The following is a 16,203-nucleotide window of genomic DNA, read 5'->3' on the forward strand; positions in this document are numbered from 1 at the left end:
TCAGTGCAGGAATAGAAGTTTCTGGCTTAGTGAGAAAGAGCAACACGTCATCTGCATAAAGGGAAATCCTGTATTCAGTATTCGACAAGGTCACCCCACAGATCTCAGGATCAGTTCTTATAGCCTCTGCCAGTGGCTCCAAAGCAAGTGCAAACAACAGGGGAGAGAGGGGGCATCCTTGCCGCGTTCCCCTACCCAGTGGGAAGACATCCGAGACCGAGCCATTAACCAAGACCCTTGCAGCTGGGGCCCCATACAGCAGTTTGACCCACTTGACAAATTCAGATCCCAAACCAAACCTGTCCAAAACATCAAATAGATACTCCCACTCCACCCGATCAAATGCTTTCTCAGCATCCAAAGAGATCGCAAGAGCCCTATAATTGGCGTTCTGAGAGAACTGCGCAACATTTATGAGTCGGTGGACATTGGAGCGGGAGTATCTATCCTTGACGAATCCCGTCTGGTCAGGCTTTATCAGAACCGGCAGAACCTCCTCCAAACGTCTGGATAAAATTTTGGACAGAATCTTACAATCCACACTAAGTAGACTTATAGGTCTGTAGGATGTACACAGATCCGCGGGTTTATCCTTCTTTAAGATCAGGGATATATGGGCAAGGTTTAGGGTGGGTGGAAGCACGCCCCTCTCAAGATGAAGTGTGATTTTAATAGTCGTGGAAGCAAAACAGCAAAATTCATGACGACATTGATCAAATGTGAAGCGCAGTTTGCTGCTTCTTTTGCTGCTGGCTCGGTGGATTTTGGTTGGAGAGACAAAACCTGCAGCTCAGAATCGGCGCAAAAAGACGTAAACACAGCGCGGACCGGACGCATCGGGATCGCTGAGCTCCGACAGCGTGTCCGTCTACGGGCCGTCGGGTGAGAAAGCCGAGAAAGACAAAGCTGATTCTGATGCGTCGGGTCTGTGTTTACGTCTTTGTGTGGAGTCCGTGTACCTGCTCTCATCTGCTGTTTGGTTGTTGTTGAAATGGTTTTGTGAGCTTTAATCTGAGAATCTGGCGTTTCTGGCAAAACACGGTTATATTTAAAAGTCGATTCAGGATATAATGAATTGATGTCGCTTTAGTCAAGCTACTCACCTCCCACTTCCACCTGCACTTCCACGATAGGGGCATAATGTGTGTCTGTTGTTGACCACAGGGAAGGTTGCAGATTTTTTTAAAAATTTTTTTATTTATTTATTTATTTTTTGCTACCCGAACAGTTGGTCGCACAGGTGCAACCAAATGTATATATATTTTTAGTCGCACCACTGAAAAATTTGGTCTCACTCTAGAGCCCTGTTAAGATACTGGAGATAAATTCCGGGGTAGACCTGTTGATCGGGACCAATGTGCCCAAGGCTTTAGAGCCATGGGAGGTTGTTAGAAGTCAGGATGGAGGTCCCTATGCAGTAAAAACTATGCTGGGTTGGACGGTGAATGGTCCTCTCAGAGAGGATCATAAGACTGACATTTTTGATGTGAGTTTCAATAGGATTTCCGTGGCAAGATTGGATGAGCTGTGGGAACGTCAAATGAAGGCTGATTTTCCAGAATGTATTCAGGATGAGCAATTTGCTTTGTCTAGAGAAGATCAGCAGTTTATGAAGTCAGTGATGGACTCTTAAATTGGTTGATGGTCATTAGACCATTGGTTTACCTTTTAGGTGCAATCAGGTAAAAATGGATGATTCCTGGTTGTCATGGCCAAAGTTTCTTGCTGAACCAGAAATTAATTGGCCAGTGAACCTTGATTTTGGAAAGATCTCTTTAAATGATCCAGAGATTAAAATGGCCATTTTAGTTCATGCTGTTGATGCAAATGTACGGTGGCCCTGAGAGGCCAAACGGACTGCAACTTCAGAAACCGCTTGCAAGAAGAAAACCGCTTGCAAGAAGAAAAACGCTGCAAAAGCACACACAACACAATGGAAATAGGAAAAAAGACAACGGAAATGTTTCTGGGGAGACAATAACCGGACGGACCAGTTGCACGAACCAGAACATGCTAACAAGACGCATCGAACCATATAGAGAGCTCAGATGATGAAGAACAGTATTGGTCTCAGAGAGTGAGGCACCACCACTGTCAGCCTCAAGGGGATTTAATGGTGTCTGCACCTGCTACTGAACTGGACCAGGACCTTCAGCGAAAGAGCACGGAGCTTAGAGTGGATACTGAAGAGTTTCAAGTAGAAATGGTGAATGGACAAGGTAACGCTGAACATGACACCTCAGCATCATCAGACACTGTTGCTTCGCCAGGTCAGCCCAGTGAAATGAACCCAGAACTGTCGGAACCGCAGCCGAGAAGATCTCAGAGGGACAGATGTCCACGGAAAATATTGACTTATGATGCGTTTGGCCAACCAGTTCAAAGAGCAATTGGTCACAGTGTTAACCCATTGTATGCCAGTGCAGCAGCACCGCCATTCTATGACCAGTTTGGAGTACCTTGGCCTGCTCTACAAATGCCTTACTATGCAGCTTATGTGCCAGTTAGTTATTATTGAACTGTGAAAGAGTTTTTTTTTAATTTAAATGATGTTATTTTTCAAAAATGTATGGGGACTTACAAGGCCTTACCAGTATGGTGACACAAGTATTTGATACTTTTGGGGATGGTAGCGTAAGACATTGGATCGTTATGTTTGATGAGGTTAATTGTGATTAAATGGTTACTATCTAAGTTGATAAGCTCCGGAGCACATGATAAAGTGATAGTAATGTCTTAGAGGGTAATAATCAGAATCAGAATGGGGTTTATTGCCAAATGTTGAGCAGGTTTACAACATTAGGAAATTGCTGCGGTGCTTGTATGTGGACTGTTGGAAACAACTCAGCATTGTTATAAGCCGATGCTTATCTGGTAAGAGAGTAACATGCGATTCTGTCACCTGAGGTCCAATAGTGCATCGTGAAAGTGATCTTAAAGCACTGCTAAACCCTATTCCGACTTACGCCATCTCTACGTTGTCACAAGGAAAAGAGAAGTATAGTTGTTTATTTTTGTTTCTTATTGTCATGTTTCCTCAATGTTGGGACAACATTTATTTAGCAGGGGAGGAATGTAGCACTTGGTTAAGTGTAAAGCTAAAATATGTCCAAAACATTGCATAAATCTGTTGGTATTTGTGTTATTCAACTATATGTTTGGATTTTTGGCTGCTACATGTTTTTCCACCAGTAGGGGGCAGTCACGAAAAAAGAAACTATGTTCGAAAAAGGAAAAGAAGAAGAGTGTATTCTTGGGCTCTGTATGTGAAAGCCACGGTTCTGAAGTACCCAAATAAACTCGGTTCTGCTGTTTACACCAAGTTGTCCTGGAGTGGTGTAACACGTTCACACTAGAGCGCGTTTGCTGTCGCATTTTATTTGTAGTGTGAACAAGCAGACAAAAAAATCGGATTTGATCAAACAATCGGAATTGAGCATTAAGACCTGCAGTGTGAATGTAGCCTTCGTCTCCTACATGGTAAGTATGATGTAATTATTGCTCTAAAATAATTAGGGGCCGGTATGTAGGAGCCATATGAGTTGTTCCTTTTTGACTAAGTGGGTTGGTTTAAATGGACTCACTGTATTGGTGCATGGGTGTGGGGCGTGTCTCATGGGTGTGGTAGATGATAAATGTGGTTGCACTTGCCTGTTCACGGCACCTGATGTTGATGAGCAGAAAGGTAGGATGAGCATGAGGCAAAACTTTCTGTTGACTGCAGCTTGAATGATTTTGATGTATTTTGACTGGAACTTGATGGTTTATGTATATTTGTTCACTAATTGATGCCATAGGCCAAACTGTAAGTTGGCATTGTAATTAGTGCAGTTATTGGTAGGGTTGCCAACCGTCCCTTAAAATACGGAATCGTCCCGTATTTCGAAACAAAAGTACACGTCCCGTATTGAGCTAATAAGGGACGCACTTTGTCCCGTAATACAGTGAGAATCAAAAGTAGTCTATAACTTTTAATGGAATTAACGCTTTGTTTGAAAACATAATTCCCAGCCCCTCTCCTGCTTTGTGACCAATGAGCTGACAGCACACTGACGAGTATGACAATTCAGATTACCACTCATCTCATTGGTCGAGGAAAGGTCGCTTACGGAGAAAATACCGGAAGACAACAGATGACCACAACAAGAAGCATGGCCAACAGGGGAACAAACGCAGACACTGCGGTGCAAGTCTCGGACGACAGTAAACCTAAAGCTGGGCAGACACTGTGCGATTTTTTTTTTTTTTTTTTTTTTTTTTTTTTTTTTTTTTCAGTCACGTTATTCAGCTCCTGCTCAAACTGCACGATTGACTCGCAGTTGGTAGGTCACGATGCAGGTCTCACACTATACCGCCCGATGCTCTGATGCGACCTGAGTGCTCACACTGTGCCTCCATAACATGAAGGTTATAACAGAAAATCTGTCGCTCTCTCTCTTTCACTCACACAGACACACCACCACCATCAACTTTGCTAAATTGCTAATGAAAAACATGATCAGGCAGCTGTGATTGAGCAGCAATGTAGATCCAACTATTTTCACGGTTGTTGTGGTCGTGATAATTTTGTGATGCCACATCGAAAAGGCTCGGATGAGCTTTCCAAAGTTCTACAAGTTGTGCCTCCATCGCTTGTGTCCAGATCACACGCTGCACAGCCGTGCTGCTCCATCTTTTACACCAACGTTTACGTGTTTGCGCGCGAGCAGTGTGAGCGGCTGTGGTGACACCCTCACGAGCGATTGATGATCGGGAGCTGGTCGTGAGGTGTTAATCACTTCTCGTTACCCCACGTATACTACACGACGCACGATGAAGGCCAAAATCGGTCCGATCACTCAAAAATCGGCTCAAAATGGGCCAAAAACTGTGTAAGCCCAGCATTAGAGCAGCAATGTTTGTTCCCCTCAGAGAAAGGGAAGAATGGGGAAAAGGAAAACACCTGGCTGGAAAACGTTAATATGGGCATGTGCAGTGAATATCAGCGCTATGTGGCCAGAAGTGTGATAATATAACTTATTTTGTGTAATAAACAACTGCAAGGATAGATGATTACAACAAATAGATGACTAATACATAAAAGTAATACATAGATGAATAATGATGATGAGTTATGATGCGTAATCATGGGAACAAGCGGGTTTACAAACAGGAGCAGCTGATTAGCATTAGAAAAGCTGAAATAATACCTCAACTGAAGCCAATTGTACTAAATGCACTAAATGTGCACTGTTACAAGAATGTTTTTCTTTCTATTGTTTTCTATTATTTTAAGTTAAGCAGGACAGAGTTCTTTTAAAGAAAGATTTACTTATATTCTCAAAAGTTAAGCATGACAGGCTTCTGTTTAAGAAAGAGACCTGTTTTACTGTGTTAATGTTGTCATTTTGAGCTAAAAATAAATGGCTAAATGATCATTTGTTTCACATGTGTTCATATCACAAAGAATAGAATATGCATCTACTTAAATCAACTTCAAGTCAAATGGTTAAAAAAATAATTTCACACACAAAAAAAGAGCCAGAAAATTCACCACACTGGGAAGGGTGAAGACAATTGGGTCGCCCGGCCCTGGCCACGAGGTGTCCCTTATTTATTTTTCAGGGAGTTGGCAACCCTAGTTATTGGTGAGTTGCAGTTATTTGTTTGTGCATTTGTTTAATAGTTAATCCCATGTGCTGATTTATATATTGGACAGTTGCATGTGGAATAAAAGGAGCAAATGGTACAGAAGTGTATTTTATCAGTTTGTTGTTGCGAGTCATCTGTGTCCTCATGTTTAGCCTGCCGCGGCCATTGGTTGAAGGAGCCGCAACACTACATATGAAATATGGTTAATTCAAAACAAGAACGTCAACTAAGAAAATGGACAAATGGTGTTCTCACCCACTTTGTCACAATGAGATTTGAAAATCATTGTATTTTGCCTTTAGATTTATTAACAAAATTGGATTTGGGTTTGTATCTATAATCGTTATTAACTCATTCACTGCCAGCCATTTTCAAATGGCTGGCAGTGAAACACAACAAGACTTGCACCACATTTTTGTCTCACTGCGCAATCCCATACGTGCTCAAACCCTGCACCTCCTTGCAGGTCTACTTTTACTGCTGGTGGGCTTCAGTTCAACTTACGTTGACTGCCATTGACGTCCATAGACGTCAATGGCAGTCAACGTAAGTTTTTCAATTGACGTCTATAGACGTCAATGGCAGTGAATGAGTTAATAATAATTTAAATGATAAAATAATGGAGGAAACAAACTGTGTGGTGTGCAGAAACAATAAAGATAGACTTTAGTCAAAACCCTGACAGTGAGGAAATTTGCAGCACAGACGGATCAGTGATACTAAATAAAACAAACACATTAACATGTGGTGCTGTGGATCACTGTAATGAATGCCTTTGATCTGTCAATACTTTGTGCTGATAAATCACTGCTTACAGAGACAGATGTCAGAGCTAATTAACACTTTTGAAGTGGGAGCAATGGATCACTTTATTATACTGAGAAAACTACAAGTAACCAGTATTTTCACAACAGCAGCATGACGAAGTCCAGGTGCTGGTTTTCCAGTGTGTGCGTCTGATGGCCCAAAGCTGACTCAGAGCTATAACACCATCCATGGCTACAGCATGGAACAGATGTGGGTGTGACATCTCCCAGAGGAGTCCAAATCGTCATCAAACAGCCCTACAGAGACAAAAACGTGAAAATATAAACAACCAGACTATCAGCAGAGATTTAACTACTTTAAGACCTCTGTGAAAATCATTTACAGTATATATCACAGAATTTAAGGCCTTTATAATCAGAGCATACAGAGAAAAGTACTGAGCTGAATCAATTTCAGTTTTCGTTTCTCATGATATATATTGTATTAACAATTAAATTTCATTATCTGTGTCTTTGCCACACAGGTGTAGATACTGTGGGTTCAGTGAATTCTTACATTGCACTGATTAGAATATACTGGACATTCAAAGCTAAGATTCAGCGCACCGTGTTAGAGGCTGGGATTTGATGAATTCATCATATATACAACCTTTGATCATCGTTTATGTCCAGTTGAGAATGAATCTGTGCACTCACATATTAAATGAACTGAAATCAGTAGTGTGATCTCCAGTCTTGATATATTAAATGTGAGAACTGACAGATGTTATTTTAATCAGCCTGTCTCAGTTGTTTTAACTCTTAAGTATCACAAAGTAATGTGGTAACATCTGGACTGACGAGTTTACTGTCAGCATTTTAATCGCTAGTTTAAAGGCTGTAGGCTGCAGCTGTTGCTCTAACGCTGTATAAATGTAACAGGCCTCAGTGCTGGTTCTTAGGGTTGCCAACTCCCTGAAAAATAAATAAGGGACACCTCGTGGCCAGGGCCGGGCGACCCAGTTGTCTTCACCCTTCCCAGTGTGGTGAATTTTCTAGCTCTTTTTTTTGTGTGTGAAATTATTTTTTTAACCATTTGACTTGAAGTTGATTTAAGTAGATGCATATTCTATTCTTTGTGATATGAACACATGTGAAACAAATGATCATTTAGCCATTTATTTTTAGCTCAAAATGACAACATTAACACAGTAAAACAGGTCTCTTTCTTAAACAGAAGCCTGTCATGCTTAACTTTTGAGAATATAAGTAAATCTTTCTTTAAAAGCACTCTGTCCTGCTTAACTTAAAATAATAGAAAACAATAGAAAGAAAAACATTCTTGTAACAGTGCACATTTAGTGCATTTAGTACAATTGGCTTAATGCTAATCAGCTGCTCCTGTTTGTAAACCCGCTTGTTCCCTTGATTACGCATCATAACTCATCATCATTATTCATCTATGTATTACTTTTATGTATTAGTCATCTATTTGTTGTAATCATCTATCCTTGCAGTTGTTTATTACACAAAATAAATGATATTATCACACTTCTGGCCACATAGCGCTGATATTCACTGCACATGCCCATATTAACGTTTTCCAGCCAGGTGTTTTCCTTTTCCCATTCTTCCCTTTCTCTGAGGGGAACAAACATTGCTGCTCTAATGCTGGGCTCACACTGTGCGGTTTTAGGCCCATTTGAGCCGATTTTTGAGTGATCGGACCGATTTTGGCCTTCATCGTGCGTCGTGTAGTATACGTGGGGTAACGAGAAGTGATTAACACCTCACGACCAGCTCCCGATCATCAATCGCTCGTGAGGGTCTCACCACAGCCGCTCACACTGCTCGCGCGCAAACACGTAAACGTTGGTGAAAAAGACGGAGCAGCACGGCTGTGCAGCGTGTGATCTGGACACAAGCGATGGAGGCACAACTTGTAGAACTTTGGAAAGCTCATCCGAGCCTTTTCGATGTGGCATCACAAAATTATTACGACCACAACAACCGTGAAAATAGTTGGATTTACACTGCTGCTCAATCACAGCTGCCTGATCATGTTTTTCATTAGCAATTTAGCAAAGTTGATGGTGGTGGTGTGTCTGTGTGAGTGAAAGACAGAGAGAGCGACAGATTTTCTGTTATAACCTTCATGTTATGGAGGCACAGTGTGAGCACTCAGGTCGCATCAGAGCATCGGGCCGTATAGTGTGAGAGTACATCGTGACCTACCAACTGCGAGTCAATCGTGCAGTTTGAGCAGGAGCTGAATAACGTGACTGAAAAAATCGCACAGTGTCTGCCCAGCTTTAGGTTTACTGTCGTCCGAGACTTGCACCGCAGTGTCGGCGTTTGTTTCCCTGTTGGCCATGCTTCTTGTTGTGGTCATCTGTTGTCTTCCGGTATTTTCTCCGCAAGCGACCTTTCCTCGACCAATGAGATGAGCGGTAATCTGAATTGTCATACTCGTAAGTGTGCTGTCAGCTCATTGGTCACAAAGCAGGAGAGGGGCTGGGAATTATGTTTTCAAACAAAGCGTTAATTCCATTAACATTTATAGATTACTTTTGATTCTCACTGTATTACGGGACAAAGTGCGTCCCTTATTAGCTCAATACGGGACGTGTACTTTTGTTCGAAATACGGGACGATTCCGTATTTTAAGGGACGGTTGGCAACCCTACGGGTTCTAATAGTCTGAGCTGCTTCCAGCTTTATTTGTGAAGAGCACAGCAGCTTAAGAGAACACGTAGCGAGCTCGTACAGCTGCGACGTAAAACTTTCACGAGCTAAGATGACCTTAAAATAACGGGGCTACGTGCGGTGATGCTAGCGTTAGCCATGTTAGCACGTTACCTTCACAGGTGGTCAGACAGGCACTCAGTCAGAGGTTGTGCTCTCCGTTTCGCTGCAGGGTCCCTCCCGAGGCTGAACGGCCTTTGTACAAGCACACACGCTTCTTAGCAGGGTGAAGCTATGAGCTAGAAAAATCCAGGCTGGCAGACAGCCTGTGTCTGACCAACCAATCTCCTTTGAATAGCAGCAGGATTTTTAAAATGAAGTTGTTAATCCAACTGCTAATCCACATGTTATTCCCTGAGCGAACAGGAAAGGGAAATGGATTTTGAAATGCAGTTTATTAAAGTGCAATTCAAAAAAAGGTTTTTGAAATGAAGACTTAAAAAGCATTTTAAAAATCAGTTTATTAAATTGGAATTCAAAAATGAATTTACAAATGCAGATTTTATTCTACAATTCATTATTTAAGCACGAATTTTTTATTTATTTTTTTTTATTTCGATGCGCGTGGCTCTTGTGGTCCTCCATACCAGCTCAATAGGGGACCCGGGATTTAAGGCTCATTAGAGCCACCGAGAACATCGGACTCCCGGAACATTGTTTTCAGACCTCCGTGGTCTTTCGCTACTTGGGTTAAGCACAATATATAAGTCACAAAAATGTTATTGTTTGGCTTTTTTCAGTGTTTTATTTGTCCTTGATTAAATCGGTTTTGCTGAAATTAAAGTTCCAGTTTTCACACAGCTGAATAAACGTCAAACAGAAAACTGATTGAACTGAAGTGTGAGATGGACTCCAATGTCCTGTTATATTTTAGGGAGCAAGGAGCAGATGGCTGCCTTTAATAAACTCCTGAAGGCTGAACGGTCCCATTTCATAGCCTCGCACTTCCGGTCCTCTTGGTCTGCGATTTATAAGAGAAAAGGCTTGAAAGCACTCTCCACCTGTGAGCAAAAACAAACCCCACCCCCCTCTGCCTTTCCTATTCGTCCAAAAAAGTACCATGTCGACCAATCAAAAAATGATATGGCAACGTGGCATTTAGTTGTTTAGGAAGGGGGAAGTTTTAGGAGTTATGGCGGTGTTTTGAGATGTGAGAGATTTGCGACGTTTAGCGCAAATCTTGTGTAGTTAGTGTGTAGTGTAGTCAATAGTGTTGTGTGTCAGAACAATGAGGCGACTGCTGAGTGTTACAGGTGTTACAGCAGTGATACATCTCCTGCTGTCAGGCCTGCAGGTATCAGGCTGTTGTTCTCCTTCATCTCATAGTGGACAGGAATTATTTTTTTGGAGTGGCACAAATAATTTGTGTGGCATCAGATTTGATGCAGAACAGCTGTTCTGTAAATAGTTTGAAATGTTTATTTAAAAAACGCCTTGGCTGCATTTAAAAAAAAAAAAAAAAAAAAGCTGCAAAAAACTTTGTTTGCCAAACTGAGTTACTTTTTTGAAGAAGTAACTATATAATTAATTGCCCACCATTGGTCATTATATACTGTATTTTGCCGACAGAGTTACAGACTCTCTCAGAGCTTTATAAAAAAGAAAAGAAAATTGTTTTCAAAATTGGAGTGCAAGTTATTTTTGCTTCCAATAGTGTTAACATGCTACACAGGTCATGAACAAGATTTTTTTTTTTTTTCCATTTTCATTGTAAGTGGGCTAAAGCAGTTAATTAAAAGTCATCTAACATAAATGTAAATGCTGTAATTTGATTATTTTAATAAACCATGAAACTTCGATGGATTCGATGCCAGCATGACCACAGTGCACACGTCTGATGTCGCTCACAGTGGTCCAAGAGATCGCTCAGGGAGTTTGTGTGTTCGCTCAGACACGTGAAAAATTAGAGGGAACATTGACCACAACATAACCTAACAGACCTACACCTTAGTTGACAGATATGTTTTGTCTAGGGTTTATTTCTGGGATTTCGTTTTATTTTTTAAATCTTCTGTGTGTCTGTGTCCATAATATACCTTTCTCCTGCTTTTTTTTGTTTCACTGTAGTTTGCAAAGATCACAGAGGGAATCATGACGTCACACGGCTGTTTTCTCTGCCTGTTGCTTTTTAGTGTGAGTGTTCTCTTTGCAGTTTTACTCTATTTGCTTTTATATAAGTGCTGTAAAATGTGCTCTTGGTGAACTTAATAGTTTCGAGAGGAGCGCGAATGTTTTTAGTTTTAATGTTTTGTTGATTACTGTAACTTCTGGTTTTATTAAAAAGCTATGAGACCTAAAGTACTCATTTGTCATTTTTTTTGGTAGCCTGTCCTTCTTAAATTTAGGTCTGCATTAGTTTAGTTTATATAGTGTTATACAAGTTATGTTCATTATATGGTGGTAATTCTGTCCGTCAACTTAAACAACGTTTTGTCTACCAGGTAATCCTGATCGAGCCATCAGAAGCAGGTTGTATGGACCACTTCACAAAAAAAGACTGGGTAACAAAAAATTTTATTTTCCCTAATTATTAAATTTCTTAATAGGCTGATCTCTAATGCTGGATGACAAGGGTGTTAAGATAAAAGGTAATATGAGGATGATGTAAATCAGGCCCCAAAACAACAAATATTCAAAGACTGTAATGAGTGTTTACTTCTGCTTAACTGCATTATGCTGTTGTCTACATCTTAGGAGCTAATAAGCTACTTTAAAAGTGGTCCCATATTTAAATGGTCTGTAAAGAAAGTGTGGAAGTCTGCGTCTGTTTCAGTGTGAAACACACAGAGCTCCAAGTTAAGTTTTTACTTGTTGTCAGTGATGGAAAAAATACATTTTTAAGGACTTGTGGTGAGCACAAGGTCAGAGATTGTAAGCTTTGTATGCAATCTGTTGAGAATATAAAACAAGGGTTTGGTGTCATTATAGCTTGTACATTACTTTCCCAAAAAAAGTTTAGTTAAAGATATATGATACAAAAACTTCCTGGTGCCTTTGGTGACATTTTTTTGTTTCCATTTTCTTGTAATTCTGAATGATTACATTTTTATTTAAAACAATGAAATGACAGACAAAGCCAACAATCAGATTTGGGTGTTGGGATCAGGTTCTAGACAACCAGCAGCCCTCTGGGGGCCTCCAACCCCAGCAGATTTGTGTTTTAGCAGCCAATATATTTCACTCTCTTTGGATTTTTGCAGTTTCAGTTGTGATGATCACTCACTAAAAATAAACATAACTATTGATGTATTTTGCTTCTTTACCATTTCTCTATGTTTAGAATACAACTACACTACACAGGCTGCCAGAGAATATTACCGTCAAAATAATGAACAAGTCTGAGGTAACTTTGTGAAACATTGTTTAAAAACTAGAAAATGTCCAAATGTATTTACGTTTATCTTGGAGTGACTTATATTTGGTTAATGATAAATGTGCCCTTTCATTGCAGGACATCATTGTATGTAGTTTAACGGAAGCCAAAGACTGTGATAACAAAAAAGAAGAAACCTGCTTTCTACGGGACTGTTTTAAGGACGAGAATAACATGGCAAGGAAACAAAAATCTCTTCTTCTTAAAGTTTTGTTTGTTTTTTCTACTCCTGCTCAGGTTAAACAAGGAATATATCTGATAAACATGTTGTTTGTCCTGCAGGACTATAAACCGCCATGTAACGAGACGGATGAGAACATCAGTGTCCCTTTCTACCACTTCATGTGCTTGACAAATATAGCCAAGGGTCTACGAGGTATCGCCTCATTTTGATACTTGTCTAACATTCAGCTGTGGTTAGTTTAAAGACTTGCTGCTTGAATGTCTTTGTGAGAAGCAACACTGTGACACCGACTGTTGTAACGAGCTTAGACATTTTAGAAATTCAGAGGAAGAAAAGGAGCAGGTCTTCCTCAAACCGTAAAATGTGGATCTCCTACAATAAACCTAAAATGAACTTCTGGTTCTTACCGCTAACATTTTTCTTCTTTTTCACCAAAGACAAAACAAATGGAGGATCACAAAAACCCACTGCAGAAGACATCTGTAAAGTGTACGGTAAGTACACATACACAGGTCTATGGTCACTGATTTCTATGACCGATTCGATTCCCATTCACAAGGTTTCGATTTGATTTCAATCGGGGAAATTTTGCCTCAGACAGTCAGAAATATTATAATTCTGATCACGTATCAGTACTGACACTTGTGAGACTTTATCAAAGGTGTAACCATCACAGCAGATGCCTTTGTAGTAACTGAGGATGAAACAGAAAAAACATGAAGGTGATTTTCCTGGCCTGTTTTTTTTTTTTTAATTTATTTATTTTTATAGCAGATAACCCTAAAAATATTCTGCAGTTGAAACTGAACTCAGCATATGAACATTACCTGATGCTGCTGAGCAAAGTTACAGAGGTGCTATCAGAGACATAGCTAAGAGATTTGCAATTTGGTATAATTTTAAAAAGTTTACATTTCTTTAAACTTTCTTGTCACAGGTAATTTTTGAACAAACAAAACGGCAGTGCAGTGCTGTGCACAACAGTAGACTAAAAAGCAAGCAAATAATGCAGAAAACAGAAATTTGAGATGGGAAACTGTCCTCGAAGTACACAGACGATGTTTATCAAATGTGAAGCGTAGTTTTGAGCTTCTTTTCCTGCTGGTTCAGTGAACTTTGGTTGGAGAGTGATGAAACCTGCAGCATCAGAATCTGTGACATGTCGGGTTTCAGCCCCGACAGCGTGTCTGCGTTCGTGCCGTCGGATGAGAAAGCCGACATCTCACAATTCTGATGCGTCGGGTCGGCGCTTTGTATTTACGTCATTGTAAGCATGTGTGTCCATGCTGCTATTGTGTCTGCCGGTGTGGAGATGTGTGTACAGGTACTGAAACCTACATCCACATTTTCTGTTGTTTTGTTTCGGTTTTAAACAATGTGTGACTGGGATGTTTTACAGTGTGTTGACTTTAAAATTCACAACCTTGTCTCCATATTTTTCTCTTTTCTTTTTTTGTTTAGAAAAAGTGTGTAAGCGAGATTCTCCCAACCCAGGTAGGAAACACATTTTATTTATTAATGCTGAAACAGTGCATGTGTGTGTTTTGCTTCTAGCTGATGTCAGATCCTAGAAATTTACTTTAAAAAAAAAAAAAAAATCCTAAAAATACCCAGTTGACCATCATACAGCCATAAACTTTATATTTGATCAAGATTAGCCATTAAAAGCAGAAAAACGACAACAAAGTGTGTTCTCCGTGTTTGACTGAACAAGAAATTTCTTTTCACTTCTAAAAGAGGATGCACACACATACAGTGCGACTTATATTTTTCATTTTATTGGAAAAGATGAATATTTGTTTTTCTATTTTGGAAATTGCTGTTTAGCAGATGGAAAAAAAAAAGAAGACATTTTTTCCAGTGCTTGGCAGCTGCTGCTGTCTTTCTATTCTTTGCCCAAAAATGAGATTAAAAGCAGTCAGACTCCATCCAATGGAGGTTGTTGGGTCTAAACTCAGACCCATCCAGTATCCAGGACTTATTCCCGTGAAAAAAACAAAAAAAAACAAGGCAAAAGCGATCGATCGTTTCACTTGCACTTTCTGATTAGGTGCCCCAAATCTGGCCTCCTCTCGCTGCTTTTTATTGAGAAACAGTTCACACAAAACACATCACAGCAAAGCAACGTCCACGTGGTTCTAAGACAAGGGTGTGTGTGTGTGTGTGTGTGTGTGTGTGTGTGTGGGGACAGTGGAATTCTTTCATCAGAGTTGGCAAGCATAAAAATGACAACATAACAATTCACGCTAACAGAGGTATATTCAAGAAAAATGTTTAAAGAAACCTCTAAGTTTCTTTTTTGTTTTTTTTATTTTGTTTTTGTTTTATGTAAATATCCTGACTTTAAAGAAACTTTGAGTTTCACACATGGACGAAATACATATTTGATCATATTTCCTAAGCTTTATCTGTTAAGATTAACATTTGGAAACATTTCAGTATTTTGCAAGTAAGCTTTTCTGTGTTTTGAGCTAGAGAACACCAAACTGTTGTAAAGCAGCTAAATAAACATTTTGTAATAGAAAATTCACAAATTTACAAAAAGTCATTTGTAAAACAGTGTCATGTTTTAAATGTACTGGTCAGTGTGCAGCCCTTCACAGAAAGGTCCTCTGTGTGGTCCCTACAGACGGGTATACAGGAAAATCTCAGGCAGTTTCTGAAGTTCTCACACCAACCTGTTAAATCACCCAGTGATTTAGAATCTTAATAATTAATTTGGAAACGGTCTGAAATTTCCCCCAAAATGTATTTTTATGACCACTAACATAATTAATGTATGACAAACTCTAAATACTTAAGTTTTCTGTACCTTTAAAATCCCTGTGATTACATTTATTAAACCACCTTTATGTTTACTCAATCCACCACCAACATCAGCAGCAAAAACGACAACACCAACAGCCTGTACTGCTACAACACCAACCACAGAAGCAACAACAAATAAGACGACAGCGACACCTTCTGCAACAGCAACCACAGAAGCAACAACAAATAAGACGACAGCGACACCTTCTGCAACAACAACCACAGAAGCAACAACAAATAAGACTACAGCGACACCTTCTGCAACACCAACCACAGAAGCAACAACAAATAAGACGACAGCGACACCTTCTGCAACAACAACCACAGAAGCAACAACAAATAAGATGACAGCGACACCTTCTGCAACAGCAACCACAGAAGCAACAACAAATAAGACGACAGCGACACCTTCTGCAACAGCAACCACAGAAGCAACAACAAATAAGACGACAGCGACACCTTCTGCAACAACTACCACAGAAGCAACAACAAAAAACCCACAAGTCTCAACAACAGCAGTTTCAACAATAAAAAACCCACAAGTCTCAACAACAGCAGTTTCAACAATAAAAAACCCACAAGTCTCAACAACAGCAGTTTCAACAATAAAAAACCCACAAGTCTCAACAACAGCAGTTTCAACAATAACAACTCCATCATCCCCGTTGAATTTGCAACAGAAGGATGGTAAGTTACGTCAGTGATTAATGATCATT

The 16,203-nt window shown here is 40.0% G+C and overlaps 1 protein-coding gene across 9 annotated transcripts in view; it reads left to right on the top strand.

Moving 5' to 3' along the window:
• LOC309704694 (uncharacterized protein) overlaps positions 1 to 16,203 on the top strand; it is a 50,059-nt gene that overhangs the window by 13,586 nt on the left and 20,270 nt on the right. For 4 of the 9 annotated variants that reach the window (XR_014276328.1, XM_082530067.1, XM_082530069.1 and 1 more), the window contains 8 exons: positions 11,190 to 11,255; positions 11,564 to 11,623; positions 12,403 to 12,465; positions 12,574 to 12,672; positions 12,778 to 12,871; positions 13,117 to 13,173; positions 14,141 to 14,173; positions 15,560 to 16,174. Coding sequence is in view for 8 of the 9 variants with exons in the window: in XM_082530067.1 (XP_082386193.1) it covers positions 11,190 to 11,255; positions 11,564 to 11,623; positions 12,403 to 12,465; positions 12,574 to 12,672; positions 12,778 to 12,871; positions 13,117 to 13,173; positions 14,141 to 14,173; positions 15,560 to 16,174 (1,087 nt within the window). In the remaining variant the exon portion in view is untranslated. Of the gene's footprint in view, positions 1 to 3,109; positions 3,481 to 3,649; positions 3,686 to 7,287; positions 8,828 to 11,189; positions 11,256 to 11,563; positions 11,624 to 12,402; positions 12,466 to 12,573; positions 12,673 to 12,777; positions 12,872 to 13,116; positions 13,174 to 14,140; positions 14,174 to 15,559; positions 16,175 to 16,203 lie in introns of those variants that run through there. The other 5 variants (XM_082530071.1, XM_082530070.1, XM_082530073.1 and 2 more) reach the window with 5 other exon arrangements.

The sequence above is a fragment of the Aulonocara stuartgranti genome, assembly GCF_965226115.1.
Source record: "Aulonocara stuartgranti genome assembly, chromosome: 4".
Lineage (NCBI taxonomy): Eukaryota > Metazoa > Chordata > Actinopteri > Cichliformes > Cichlidae > Aulonocara > Aulonocara stuartgranti.